This window comes from Apis cerana, linkage group LG7, assembly GCF_029169275.1.
Source record: "Apis cerana isolate GH-2021 linkage group LG7, AcerK_1.0, whole genome shotgun sequence".
Classification (NCBI taxonomy): domain Eukaryota; kingdom Metazoa; phylum Arthropoda; class Insecta; order Hymenoptera; family Apidae; genus Apis; species Apis cerana.
The window spans coordinates 9,315,165-9,330,013 of record NC_083858.1 but is presented as its reverse complement, the minus strand read 5'-3'; the positions used below and the strand labels follow the sequence as shown (position 1 = coordinate 9,330,013).

The 14,849-nt window shown below is 20.2% G+C and overlaps 3 protein-coding genes across 7 annotated transcripts; 1 reads left to right on the top strand and 2 right to left on the bottom strand.

The window, feature by feature from the left end:
• Positions 1–10: 10 nt before the first annotated feature.
• Positions 11–7,837, top strand: LOC107999412 (double-stranded RNA-specific editase 1). 5 transcript variants are annotated; one of them, XM_062077139.1, is made up of 8 exons: positions 11–259; positions 717–763; positions 3,568–4,093; positions 4,418–4,587; positions 4,664–5,222; positions 7,162–7,288; positions 7,354–7,553; positions 7,636–7,837. In XM_062077139.1, the coding sequence occupies exons 1-8, from the start codon at positions 220–222 to the stop codon at positions 7,779–7,781; spliced, it is 1,815 nt and encodes a 604-aa protein (XP_061933123.1). In that variant the 5' UTR covers positions 11–219; the 3' UTR covers positions 7,782–7,837. The 5 variants fall into 5 exon arrangements, with proteins under 5 accessions (XP_061933123.1, XP_061933122.1, XP_016914714.1 ...); XM_062077138.1 differs by having other exon boundaries at positions 3,466–4,093; XM_062077140.1 differs by having other exon boundaries at positions 203–259; positions 694–763.
• Positions 7,838–8,941: 1,104 nt separating this feature from the next.
• Positions 8,942–12,352, bottom strand: LOC108003157 (bifunctional coenzyme A synthase). Its single transcript, XM_017065282.3, has 5 exons — positions 10,496–12,352; positions 9,996–10,339; positions 9,679–9,933; positions 9,414–9,596; positions 8,942–9,323 (listed from the first exon to the last, which is right to left on the bottom strand). Exons 1-5 carry the CDS (start codon positions 11,163–11,165, stop codon positions 9,120–9,122), a joined length of 1,656 nt encoding a protein of 551 aa, XP_016920771.1. The 5' UTR covers positions 11,166–12,352; the 3' UTR covers positions 8,942–9,119.
• Positions 12,353–12,669: 317 nt separating this feature from the next.
• Positions 12,670–14,157, bottom strand: LOC108003156 (uncharacterized). Its single transcript, XM_028669383.2, has 5 exons — positions 14,016–14,157; positions 13,699–13,844; positions 13,366–13,522; positions 13,022–13,141; positions 12,670–12,950 (listed from the first exon to the last, which is right to left on the bottom strand). Exons 1-5 carry the CDS (start codon positions 14,155–14,157, stop codon positions 12,790–12,792), a joined length of 726 nt encoding a protein of 241 aa, XP_028525184.2. The 3' UTR covers positions 12,670–12,789.
• Between the last annotated feature and the right edge of the window lie 692 nt (positions 14,158–14,849).

The window sequence follows — 14,849 nt, the reverse complement described above, 5'->3', positions numbered from 1 at the left end:
ACTTGTCATTTCCGACAACAGCAAAAACGTCATTTCCTACTTCTGTATAACGAGATAGAAAGTCATTTCTAATTTATGAGTTAGAAGTAATAATACTTATAAGTGTTTTATATAAATTAATTTTACTCTATATTTAAAAATTAAATGAAATGTAAAAAAATATTTATATGTTCTAAACTTGATTATATCTGAAATAATTTAACTTAAAGAAACTTCAGCATGTATACAAGAAGCAGACAGAGTCAAGGCTATGCCAATAGTAAGTTACTTTAAATAATTTTAAAAGAAAAATCAAATTATTTCGAACACATATATATTTTATATTTACATTCTAACATAGTAAATATGTTCATTTATGTTTCATATTTTTAATACTCAAAAATGTAAATAGTTTTAATAAAAAAAATCGATATCTATATACCGGCTTATAAAGAATGGCGTCCTAAAATGGATATTTTGGCATAATTATATTTATATTATACTTTTTTAATGATAAAAATAATTTTTTAATATATATATATATATATATTATTTAGAAATATATGTGTACATATATATATATATATATATACATGTATATCTATATATATAGATTTATTTCTATATTTTTATTTCTTACGTCAATTTAAACATAAATTTTAAAATTATATATATATTAATTTTATTATAACTTACTTTAATAATTAATATTAGTAATTTTCTTAATTATATTACAGTGAGAAACCAAAATAGTTCAAATGTGGGATATCAAGGTCAAAGCACTGTAAGTTTCTTATTTTTTATGCTATTTTATTTATAATTTAATGACATAATTTTTTCTTAATAATTATAAGAAATACATATATCTTTTAAAAATCATTAAGAAAATTAAGAAAATTCAAATGAAAATATGTGTAAAAATATATTGTATTTTAATATATGGTCATAGTAAATAAATAATAACATATATGTTATTTTAATTAAATAAATTTATAAAATTATTTTCGATAATTCTGTAATTTACAAATAAAATATACATCATATAATAAAACATTAAAAATAATATATTTTAAAAAATGAATTTAAAAATATTCATTTATGAAAATTTGAATGGTTCAAAAATAAAATTATTTTATTTTTTCTAATTATTTTGTTTTAATAGATATATTAAAGATAATATAAATTTTTTATATTTGGTTTACATATTTAGTATATATATATATATATATAGCATATACATGAAAGATATGTAATTATAATGTAAAGTATTAATATTTGAAATTTTAAAAATAGATTAAAATAATTTATATTATTTTTAAAAAAAATTCTGCTTTTCGTATTTTTGCAATATAAGATACATTTACATTTGATAATATACATATTCAAAATATTTAAATGAAATAGATAGAAAATTTAAAGAATGATTTTAGAGATTAAAATAAATATTAATATATTTATAAATATTAATATAATATATAAAAATTAATATTTTAGAAAATATTCATTAAAGTTTCTTTTTTCAAATTATAAGCTATTTAATTTTGCAATAGATAAAGTGAGATAACAGTAAAGTAAATGTGTTTCTTTCTCTATCATGCTTTATTTTTATTTCATTTTATCTAATATAATTAAATTTATTATAAATTTAAAAAATTCTTCTTCTTAGAAAATTTTTGAATTTAATTTTTTTTGTTTGTTTTGATTTTTAAGATCTTTTTTTAAATTTTCCATATTATCTAAACACTCATGGAGAAAGTATTTTTTAAATTTAATATTTTATATATGTATATTCATATAGCTGATAATCATAGTAATGTAAGTTATATACAAAATATTTTGATAAATTTATATTTGTAACTTGATATTTAAAGAATAAACAATTTTTTGGGTGTTATAATTTAGTATATTTAAATAATTTATATTATAATTTAAAATATGAAAATATAACATAGTTTTATTGTTTGGATTTATATTATTATAATACAATATTTTATATTATTATATAATACTTTAATTCATGTACCAATATATAAATTAGTTTTAAGAATATAAAGATATATACTATATAGGTATGTAATAATATCATTTTGTATATGTATCAGAAATTTTCTCACAAAATACTTATATGTATAAAATACATATATGTATATAAATATATATATTATAAAATTATTAATCATATATTTTTTCTAATAATCAAAGTATTTAATACTTTACTGTTTTTCTTAATTATTTTTTGAATGAAATCTTATAATCTAAATAATAATATGAATAAAAGTAAATAAGTAAGAATAGAATAAAAATAAACTTTGTTAATTTAAATGAATCATTCATCTTTAAGTATTTTTTAATGAAATATATAATAATAAAACATACATGTTATAAAATTAATTATTCAAAATATTTAAAATTAAAAATATTAATTATCTCTTGGAAACATTATATTTTATACTGAAAAATATTATGAAACATATTTAGTTTTCTGTTTCAAAAAAAAAAAAAAGAAAGCATTAGAAATATTTTAGATTCATCACAATTATAATGTATTGTTCTTCCATTTGTTGTTTCCAATATTCCATCCATTTGCATGTACTAATTAGTGGTCCCTACTTTCCCCTCCCCTGCAATGCAGGAAATAGTAGCTATACAACAATACCGAGGAGGTCTATTCAGCCAGGGACTAGTTCGTCAGTTACCCACATAGCATAGCCTCCATAGGCCATATTTTTAATAACATACTGAACTGATGTTTAAATGATGTAGAAATGATTATGATTTTTAATAAATATTTTATAATAGACTCATTAATTTGTATAATATATATATAAATATATCACATTTTTTCAAATATTAATGTTTAATTTAGAAAAAATTATTCAGTTTTATATTTTTTTAATATTATTATTTGTTAAATTTTAATTAAATAATTAGTTTAAGTATTTGTTTTTCATACATTGTAAATTGCTGTGGATATATTATATGTTATAGATTAATATTAATTATAAAACATATTAATTTAACTCTTTCATTTTTAAATTATTTTACTATGATAAAAATTTTACATAATAAATGAAAATATAAATATTTCAATAATTAAAGATTTTTAAAAAAACAATAGAATTTATAATTTTATGTATAAAAATTTTAGATATAAAATACATATAAAATACTTCTGCTGAAAATGATATTTTATATTTCATAATTCTATATATATCCATAAAATTATTATAAAAAGAATGAGAGAGTTAAACTTAAAAATCTTTATTTTTTTTTTTTTTTTATGTTATACAATCTTTTTTCTTTGTTATATATAAACTCAGTTCAGTTATATATAAAGAAATATTGGCCATAGAAGAAATTTGGTTGGTATGAATTATGAGGGTAGCATTAGATTGCTTTCAAATGCATATGCGATGCTAGACCTTGGTGGGATAGCACAACCGTACAGGTTCCTTGTGTAGCGGCGACCCACCCTATGTTTTGCAGTACAATCAGCAAGGCAGTTTTCAAGGAACACAATCTTCTCCAAATCAGCAAAATAATTACAAACAAGGAAGTGCACAAAATTCACAATCATTTAAACCGCAGCAACAGCAGCAACAACCTCAAATACAACAAGTAGCAGCAAGGAACTTACAACAAGGGAAACCTCAACAGCCACAGGTGCAACCAGCAACATTAAGGAATTTGCAACAAGGGAAATCTCAACCACAGCAACAATTACCACAATCACAAATTAAGCAACCTCAACAATCAATTACAAATTCTTCTCAACCTCAATCTCAGCCACAACCTCAATCTCAATCCCAATCACAATCTCAATCTCAATCTCAATCACAGCCTCAATCACAATCTCAATCTCAGCCTCAACCTCAACGGTTAAAACCAATTTTAAAACAACCTTCTCAACAACAAAATGCAGCAGTTGCACAAAATAATCCTATTTCATCATCTCAATCATTAGTTTCCACTCCAACATCTCCTTTAACAACTAATTCTAATCCTACACTGCCAAGTAATATATGTGAAGTAAAAAATGAAAATCAAGTGCCTGAAAATACAGATATGGAAATACAAGAACAACATCCAAGATGGAGGCGTAAGGCACCTGGATGTAAGTATCTAATATGATCAATAAGTATATAGCAAATTTAAGTTGAATTTTTTAAATTAATTCAAAAATTTGTTTTGAAAAAAAAATAATTATATAAATTATTTAAAAATATAAAAGAAATATTTACAGAATATAATTATTATTCAAATAATGATGATAATTCACTGCGCAAATTTGAAGATTAGAATTAGTGCTCCAGTAACTTATTGTTGAATTGTGGAATATTAATAATCATTGTGAATATTAATATACTGATATAAATATTGAAAAAAATTAATAAATTATATTATTACTTAATAAATTGATTAAAATTTATACCTTTAGTTAGGGTAAATAAAAGACTAAAACGACTTCGTTTAAATCAACGTCTAAGAAAAACATTACAACCAAAAAATGCAATTATGGTATTAAATGAAATGAAACCTGGAGTTCAATTTACATTTCCTGAAACTCAAGGACCTATGCCAAACTCTCTATATCTTGTTCATGCAGAGGTACTTAAAATAATTCAACATATTTATTTTGAATGACAAAATTGTAAAATAATTTTTTTTAATGAAAATAAAACAGCTTGATGGTAAAACCTATGTTGGACAAGGATTATCTAAGCCACTTGCTCGTCAGAATGCTGCTGAAAATGCATTGAAGGCTTTATTACTTGAAAAAATGACAGCTGCAACTATGAAAGCACGTATGGATGCTGAATCAGATGGGCAAGTAAATCAAGCTATAGAATCATCTAATACATCAAAAGAAGATAATAATGAAGAAAGTGGAACACCAATGGATACTAATATTGATGAAAGTGATGAAATTCCATGGAGTTCTTTAGCTAGCTTTGCATTGTATAAACTTTTCCTTGAGTGGCATAATCAAGGAACATCAGTTCCAGTTCCAAGACCAGGATTACCATCGCCTGTTAAAGGAAACAAACGAGAGATTTCTCATGTTCAAAAAACTCCAGTTCAAAAAGAACTTCCGCCCAATGCAACGAACATACATCCTGTTATGTTATTAAATCAAATGAGACCTGGTTTAACATATGTAGAACTCAATCGTGTTGGCAATCCACCTAACACAATGTTTACTCTTGCTGTTGATATTGATGGCATTGAATATACAGGAACAGGTAATGTAATATATATATTTTGTATATGTAGTTTTGATTCCTTTTTTAGTTTAAATATTTATATGTTTATTCTATACAAAAAGATATTTTGTACATTAAAGTAAATTATTAAATTATTAAATTAGTAATAAAGATTAATTTATAATTCATATTTAATATTTATAACGTTTTGAAAATTATATAATATACATAATTTTTTATTTTTATTTTATTTTTGTTTTTTTTGTTTTTTTATTTTATTTTTTTATTTTTATTTTTTATTTTTTTTTATTTTTTTTTATATAAAAAATGTATGGATATATATTACAGCAAAAAACAAGAAAGATGCGAAGAAAATAGCAGCAAAATCTGCACTTTTTGCTTTATATGGTTTAAACTATCCAGATGAAACTACGCCAATAATCCAAGATCAACCAATGGTTTAAAAAATGATATTAATTTTTATAATATGTAAATTGTGATACTATATCATAGTGTTACTTACTTTACATTGAAAATTTTTATTCATATTTACATTATATGAATTATTGCATATTACAAAAAAAATTCAAGAAATTTAATAATTGCAAATATCATACATCAGTCTAGAATATCATATCAGTATAAAAGATTTATGGAAATATTTTTTCTTATAATTTTGCATATATATTATAAAATATAATTATTTTATAATATAAGTAATAAATAATATAATGAATATATTATAAATAAATCAAAATAATCAATATATTTCTTTTATCAGCTGGAAATAATATAAATAATAAATATAATCTTATCAAATGATTATGTAAAGATGATTATCAAATTTATTGATTATATATCTTTATATAAATTATATATCTTTATATATTTAATTTGTATTTACAGAAATTAATATTTTAATATTAATTATCACATTTTAATTTTCACTTTTTTTTTATTGTATAATTATTTCATTACATATTAATATTAATAGTTTATTTATCATCGAATTCTATTTACCTAAAATAGTACAGATGATAATAATGTAAAAGTAGTTGTAAATACATTATTAATTAATGAATACGTAATTGAAATTACATTTTTTCAAAAAAGAGAAAACTGGTTTCTTTAAGAAATTATACTTTATATAGTATACATATATAGTATATAATCTATTATTTTATATCTAATGTTTCACTTGTATCGTGTTCAAATTAAAATGTTTATGTATCATAATAAATGGACATATACAAATAAATTTTATGCTTATCAATAATTAACTATATTCTAAAATATAAGTTTTTTTTTTCAATATAATATGTATTTTTATGTTTATCGACCTTTTATATTGATTTATTATTAAAAGACTAAATCTATAAAATACAATAATGTTCATTTTAGCATTCACTCAACTTTGTCCAAATTAAATTTATATAAGTCATTTATAAGTTCAAATAAGTTACAAAATTTCGATTTAAATTGAATGAATATGAATCAGATCAATGTCAAATTAGGAATTTATCTTTTATTCAGTATTGAAACTCACAATCCAAAGTTCTATTTTCCAAAAATCAATCAGAGGTAACAATAAATGCTAAAACAAACACTACTGTATGTAGATATAAATGGTTGTTATAGCGACAATTTTCCAAACATTCAATACAGGAAAAAACTACTTGTATCAAACTAAAATATATGTAAGATATGCAATCACTAAAAATAATAGTTATTGGATGTCTTAGGGTAATATTTTAATTCTATACTTTATAAATAATAGTCCATTTTTTGTTATGTAAAAATTTAATTTACTTTTTATTGTATTCATTATATGTAAAAATAATTACATAGAATTTGTAATTAATATGTATATAATATACATATAAATACAAAATGCGTTAATCCTAAAATTTCAATTATTTAAAAAATATCTTTTAGAGTGGTAAAACAACAATATCTAATTTTCTTGCGGATGCTACAGAAATACCCTACGATTATTATCCAACTAAAGGAGTACGAATATTAGAATTTGAAGTGCAAAATATAAATGTGAATAACAGTCACGTCACAAAAGATATTGAATTATGGGATTGTAGTGGAGATCATAAGTATATATAAATATTTTATTTATTCAAAATTATAAGTTATAACAAAATATATGAATATATTTTAGATATGAATATTGTTGGCCAGCTATAAGAAAGGATGTTCATGGCGTTATGTTGATTTATAGTGAACAATCGAATGAATGTTTAAAAGAAATTCAACAATTATACGATTATTTTATTGATCAAACTAAATTAGATCCGGACAGATGTGTAATTTTTTGTTATGACCCTGAGAACAAAAATCCTGAAGTTTCAAAAATTATTTGTGAGTATTTATATTAATACAATATTAATAATTACAATAAAAAATATTTATTATTTTATATATTTTTATTTAATTTATATAGCTTCAACATTTATGAAAATATCTCATGTTAAATGCAATATCGAAAGTGGTGGAAGTAAATTAAAAGCTGATTTTTCATCATTCATAAGTACAATACTTAATAAAATACATAATTATAAAAATCAAAAAGATATAAATATTTTGTAAGAAGATATTTAAATAAATTTTAAACATAATAAATTTTAAAATTCTTTATTACAAAATATTTATTTTATTCAAAATTGATGTTTTTACATTTTATAATTACATTTTTAAATTTTTAAAAAAACAAACTACATTATTGGATACAAAATTTAATCTACTAACAATAAAAAGAAGTTTATGAAAGTTTATTCTAAAGTTTTGAACTCATTTTCTTCAAATAAAAAATTAATGCAGTAAAAATATCTAAATATTTAAAATTTTTTAAACATTAAAGCAAAATATTTTTTAATAAATTTTTATTTGTATTAAAAATGAAATGATTTCTAAACAGTACATTGATTAACAGTATTGATAAAAATATTCTAATAAATCAAAATTAATTTTGCTAAAAAAAATAGTATGAAATTGATAAAAATAAAAAATTATTATTTTTTATCTTCTTCTATAATAGACAATTTTTACAACTAAATTCGGATTGAACATATGAATATATAAAAAATCTTTCTATTCTTAAACAATAAAACATTGATTTGTTTTTTCATAAGTGTGCTATTATTTTGTACATTTCTATTGTACATTTCTGTATATTCTATTTTTGATTCATATTTTTGTTCATTTTTTATATAAATTTGTAAAAAAATTTGTAAAAAAAAATGTTAACTATGTTTGTAATCTTTTTTTTATATTATTAAGGATTTATATATAATTTATATATAATTTATATATTTATATAATTTATTTAATTATTTATAATTAAATTAAATAAATTAATTATAATTTATATAATTTATATATAATAATATTAAGGATATATATATATAATTATTATAAATTGCATTAATCTTAAAAAATATTGAAAATGTACTATTATTTTGTCTGAAAATTTAGCTTAATATTTAAAATAATATAAAATTATTTATAATGTTAATAACATTAAAATTGTAATTTTAAATTGCAAAAAGAAAAGATACAATTATATTATAACAAATATAATATGTTATACAACTATTATATAATTATTATGTATTTTATGAGAAAATCTACAATTATACATATTATGTTACATACCTGTAAATGAGTCAACAATTTTATTTTCTTTACAGAAATATTTGTTTGATTAAATGCATATTAATCACTTTAATTAATACAAAAAACTATTAAAATTTTCTCAAATATAATAAATATATTATATAATTTGTATACAACCTATTAAAATAATAAACAATATTTCTATAAATATCTATAAAAATAATAATATATAAAATATAACATAATAATATATAATATAAAATAATCTATAAAACTTTAACAATTTTAACTATAATTTTGTAATAATAAAATTCAATTTTTTTGTTGATTATTTAAAAATGCCATTGTTTCATTCCAAGCTTTTTGCACTTGTCCTTCAGTAATTTCATGACTCCATAAAGTGCATATTACAACATTAGCTTCATCAACTTGATCTTTATTATTTAATTGAGCTTGAACTCTTAATTTTGCATCAGTTTCTGTTAATGTATTTCTTTCCATTATTCGTTGTATAGCCTATAAATTAAAAGTTTTAAAATTTAATTAAAAATTTGATTAATTAAAAATATTCTAATATAAAATAAATTTAATCCATTAAAAGTTTACTTCTTTTTGTGGAATAATGCAAGTCCAGATTTCATGACATTCGTGTTGCCACTTTGCTTGAATTAAAACAGCAGCTTCCATTACAATTATATCAAATCCTTTTGTATTAAAGTCATTTATCTGTTTTTTTGCTTCTTCTAAAATCATGGGCCAAAGAATTTCATTTAATTTGTTTAATTGATTCTATAAATAAATTTATATTTTTAAATATAATTTCAAAAATAATAAATATTACTAATAATATAAAAAAAAAATAGAAGCCTACTTTATCATTAAATACTATATGTCCAAGTATTTTTCTGTCAATAAATCCATCGGATTTTAAAATAGTAGAATCAAAATTATTAACAATTTCATCAAAACACTTATTACCAGGTAAATATAAATCATGTGCTATTTTATCACAATTAACAAGAGCAGCACCTAATTTTTTTAATTTCTCAGCTACTGATGATTTCCCACTTGCTATACCACCAGTCAAACCAATAATGTAAGGTTTCAAAGGTTTATTTTCAATTCGCTGAAATATTAATGTTTTATTAATATAAATCTTTTCTATAATAAAATTAGTATAATACATACAGGAGCGTAAAGTTTTGTTCCTAATAATCGTATTCTTTGATTACTAGAACTGATTTTATTTTCTTCATGTTCTTTATGATGCTCATCAGTTATAATTTTTATAACATGAATATCTAATTTGTTTAAGTTTTTTTTTACTCTTAATTCATTTATTTTATCTGCACCATTTTTTGTTTCTTCACTAACTACTATCATTTCAAATGTGGAATCATATTTAGTTGGACCATATAAATCATTTATAGCCACAATTTCATATTTTATAGTACTATCTATATCTTTTAAAAATTCTTCCAAATTAAACATTCTTAAGGAGCAAGGTTCTATTAATTCCCATAATAATTTTCCTATAAATTCAATTATCCAAATTAATTAAAATATATATATTTAAAAATTATTCTATTGTCAATAGAATTTATTTTATATAAAATTCTGTAATAACTTATTAATAATTAATATATAAATCATCTCTTTTTAATAACTTATAAATTAAAGTCTCTTACCAGACAACATAGATTGATCAGTTACACCAATTGTAAGTTTTTCTGTACAACGTAATAAAGCTTCACTTAAAAATATTTTATGACCATTATGTATTCGATCAAATGTACCACCAAGTACTACATTCTTATAAGTTTTTTTATCATTTTTTTTTTCATTAACATCATTTTTATCGTTTTTTTTTTCATTAACATCATTTTTATCATTTTTTTTTTCATTAACATCAAAAAATAATCCATGAAAATGTAATGGATATTTTTTAGTTTTTTCTAATTCCAAATCATCAGTAGGAATAACACAAGTAATAAAACTGGAAAATAAATATCTTTCGATGAATTTATCAGCTTGGCTTTTGCTACAATTTTGATCAAAAATAACTATTTCCACATGTTTCTTAGTATGTAATCGTATATGACGTTCTTTTATACTTGTAAGTAACACACGAATATCAAGTTGATCAGATATAGAAGATGTATAGATATAAATATTGGAAATTGCTTGAGCGAAACGATTTATTCCCCATGTATAATCTATATGCAATATTTCACTAAAAATATTCTTGCACGGTAAATATTGAATATATAAAGTTTCTGATACATGTTTCTTGATAATTGGTAATAATTGTGTTATTCTCGCAGGATTTGTTAAAACTAATAAACCTGTTTTTTCCATGATGTAATAAAATTAATGTAATAGAATATCTTAAATATTAATCCTCGTGTTGTGTATTATATGCACAATTACTTCAAACATAAAAAAGATAATACGATGATATTTTTTATAAATATTAGAATTGCAATTCTGGAACTTTTTTTAGTAAGCGGAGTAAAATGGTCAGCAATAGCGTAAGAGTTTAAAAAAGTGACATTGCACGTTACTGTATTGAAATATTAAACTATTTCTAGAATGATATGAAAATTACATCACAATAAAATATTTGTATAACATTGCTCTCCCACTCTTCTACTTTCTATGTCATTCCTGACTATTTTATACTATTTGCTGGCAACTTAATGACTGAATCGAGTTATCGAATACAAACAAAATCATATGATTAAAACTTTAGGGAATTAGAATTAAATTCACAATTCTAAAATTTAAAAATAAGATATTTTTTCATATATTAATTTATTTACGGAATTAATTATTCATAAACATAAATTATAACAGTATAAAATTGTTAATATTGTTAATCATTAATTTGTTAGCTAATAATTCAAGTTGCAATATTTGTCATCATAACAGCATTGTCATTTGGTTTGATTATTTTAACCAAATAAAATTTCATATTGTTATTCACGAATAATTTGCAACAGTTCATAAATTATATTATGTAATATAGACATTTTTGTGAACGATATACTATACATTGACTATAACGAATACAATACATTGACAAAATATTGCGAACAATGTTCACGAATTGTTGATTTGCCTTAATGATTCATTTTAATAAACGTGAATATTCTATGAATATATATATACGTCTCAATAAATATTAGTGATAATTGTTTAATTTATTTTAATTTATTTCAATTATTTTAAATAACAATATATAAGAAATAATACAAATAAAATTTATTATTAAATTAAAATTAAAGTTTATATAATATACATATTTTTATGTAAATTCAAAAATTAGTATTAAAAAATTTTACATGAAAAATATCCTATTTTTAATAATTAGATAATAGTGCACTATACTGCACTATAATTATTCTATCTATTCACTATAATAATGTCACTATTATATTTAACGTAACAATATGTTATCATGAACGAATGTTTCATAGAATTGTAGAATATTTATTAGGTTATGTTTATTTTGAAATAAAAATTCAATATCGTCTACTATCAGATCTCCTACAGATATATTATATTTGAAATATATAAACTATATTATATAAACTATAAACTATAAAAATAACAAAAAATAGTAATTTTTTTTATAAAATATACATTGTATTCATTGTTCGCGACATAATTAGATTTAATTTCTAATTTTTAACATTAATTTTAAATTATTCAATTTTTTTATTCAATTTTATTTTATTATAAATAATATTTATTATTTTTGTATATTAGATGTACAGAATATAATATTAATTCATAAATAGAAATTATAATAACTAGTTTTCTTTAAACACTTTAAATAATGAAAATGAAAATTAAAAAATTTTCTTTAAATATGAAAATTAATTTTATTTATTACTTATATTTAGTTTATATTATAATTATAATTATATCATAACTTATTTTATAAAAATGCTTATTAATTAACATTTATATTAAGAATTTATAGATTCTTCATTGGTGGTGTAGATAAACATCGTAAAAGTTTGTATGAAGAAACATTGTAATGTAAAATTAACCATTGTATTAATTGTGTATGGTTATTATTAAATGCCATTTTTAACAAATTATTGTACCATTTATCTTTAAAACCAAATCCACACCCTATGATGATATAATAAATTATATTAAAAATATATATGATGTTAAAAAATTAAATCTTTATAAAGATTAACCTGTTTCTGCAAGTATTTCAAGACAAGAAAAATCATTTTCTGTTGGATTATTAAGAATATAATAAATAGCCATACACAAAGCATTTTCTCCTTTTATTGTAGTAAGAAAAGGATCAGCACCTGTATAATTTTAGAAAATATATTTAATTCTTTTGATAATATTATGATACTTATTAATATATTTTACATATTATGTATTATGATAATATTTATTAATATTAATTATTAATATTAATAAAATTATTTAATGTAATTGTAAAAAATTATATAATATAATTACAAGTTATTATAATATATATATAATATACAATTATGATAAGATTATTATTTTATTTTATATATACCTTTTGCCAACATAAAAGCAATTAAACATTTATGACCTTGCAAACAAATACGATGAAAAGGTGTTAAACCAGAGGATGGACATTTTACATTTATTAATTGTGGACAATATACTATTATATCAATGCATTTTAATGCATAAAATGTTTTATAACAATTCTAAAAAATTTATAAACTTAATAAATCATTGAATATATAATCATAAAATAAAATTAAGAAAATTGCATCAATAATTTTTGAAAATATATTTTTTATATAAAATTTTATATGTTTAATATTTCATAATAGAATTAATATTATATGATATTTAATAGATTTGATGAAAATTAATTTACATCAGCCGCATATTCCAGAGTATTTAACATTTCTTTATGACTGATTATACTTTGATTTCGCGTAATTAGTCGATTATAATTTTTTAATTTATATAATTCTAAATCATCATATTTAGATTTATTTATAAATTTTTTATGAAAATTACCTGTAAAATAAGCAATTTAAAATTTAAAATATAATAAATTGCTGTGAATAATATGTAACTTTAAAAAATATAAAAATAAATAAGATATTAACAAAATTTTAATTATTAAAATTTTATTTATCATGCAATTAATAAATATAAATTTTAAATTTCAAAATATAATATAATAACCATGAATGTAATAAAGCATATAAGAAATGATAATAATAAATCCAATGACAACAATAAATTTAAAAATATTTAAAATTTCACTCAATGTTACGAAATGTTTAAATAATATATCATAAAATGATTCGTTTAATATAAGACTCATGATTTTGTTTTTTTTAAATTATTTTATTTGTATTTTGTAAATATTTTTTTAAATCAAGTCTTTTTAATCTCACAATTTAGAAACAAAATAAGAATCTATGTGATAAACGTTTCCTCAAAATTATTCTGAACCAATCAGAATGAGCAAGCAATGATGCAAGATGTCTTCTTTGAATAGTCGACACTCCGGAAGTGATCATCTAAGGGGTAGAGAAAGACGTTACCCTGAGTAACGATTAGATATACCCCAAATCCTCAATTTGAAGTTCTGAAACGGGGTCGCCGTAGGGGGCACCGATATTCTGGTATTGCAACGAAAACAGAATCGACGCAGACGCGAGCCATACTTGCTCGATAGAATGAGTGCGTTGTGTTGAGAAAACAGTCTCTAGTGTTTACAATTTTTTTTGACAAAAGTAATTGATATTATGATTTCAAATCATTATAAATATCTAGGAAATATTTACAGTGATTGTTGATTTCTGAATCAATTTATTCGAGAATAATCGTAATATATATATATATATATATATATACATATATATGTGTATATATATATACATATATATGAGAACGCATAGGTAAATACATTTAGTTGTGTTTTCCTGTTACTTCAAACTTGTCGTTTCTTGTTACGAAAATGGCGAAACTTATGAATCGCCGATATTCGTATGGAAATTTTGTATATTTTTA

Bases quoted from the DNA above. Each gene is read 5' to 3' on its own strand.
- LOC107999412 (XM_062077138.1), top strand. From the start codon at position 220: ATGTATACAAGAAGCAGACAGAGTCAAGGCTATGCCAATA. The intron at 260-716 runs GTAAGTTACTTT...ATTATATTACAG, and splicing joins GAGTCAAGGCTATGCCAATA to TGAGAAACCAAAATAGTTCA. The intron at 764-3,465 runs GTAAGTTTCTTA...TATGTTTTGCAG, and splicing joins GATATCAAGGTCAAAGCACT to TACAATCAGCAAGGCAGTTT.
- LOC108003157 (XM_017065282.3), bottom strand. From the start codon at position 11,165: ATGGAAAAAACAGGTTTATTAGTTTTAACAAATCCTGCGAGAATAACA. The intron at 10,340-10,495 runs GTAAGAGACTTT...TTGAATTTATAG, and splicing joins TGATCAATCTATGTTGTCTG to GAAAATTATTATGGGAATTA. The intron at 9,597-9,678 runs GTAGGCTTCTAT...ATTTATTTATAG, and splicing joins ATATAGTATTTAATGATAAA to AATCAATTAAACAAATTAAA.
- LOC108003156 (XM_028669383.2), bottom strand. From the start codon at position 14,157: ATGAGTCTTATATTAAACGAATCATTTTATGATATATTATTTAAACAT. The intron at 13,845-14,015 runs GTTATTATATTA...CTTATTTTACAG, and splicing joins TATGCTTTATTACATTCATG to GTAATTTTCATAAAAAATTT. The intron at 13,142-13,365 runs GTATATATAAAA...AAAATTATACAG, and splicing joins TGCTTTTATGTTGGCAAAAG to GTGCTGATCCTTTTCTTACT.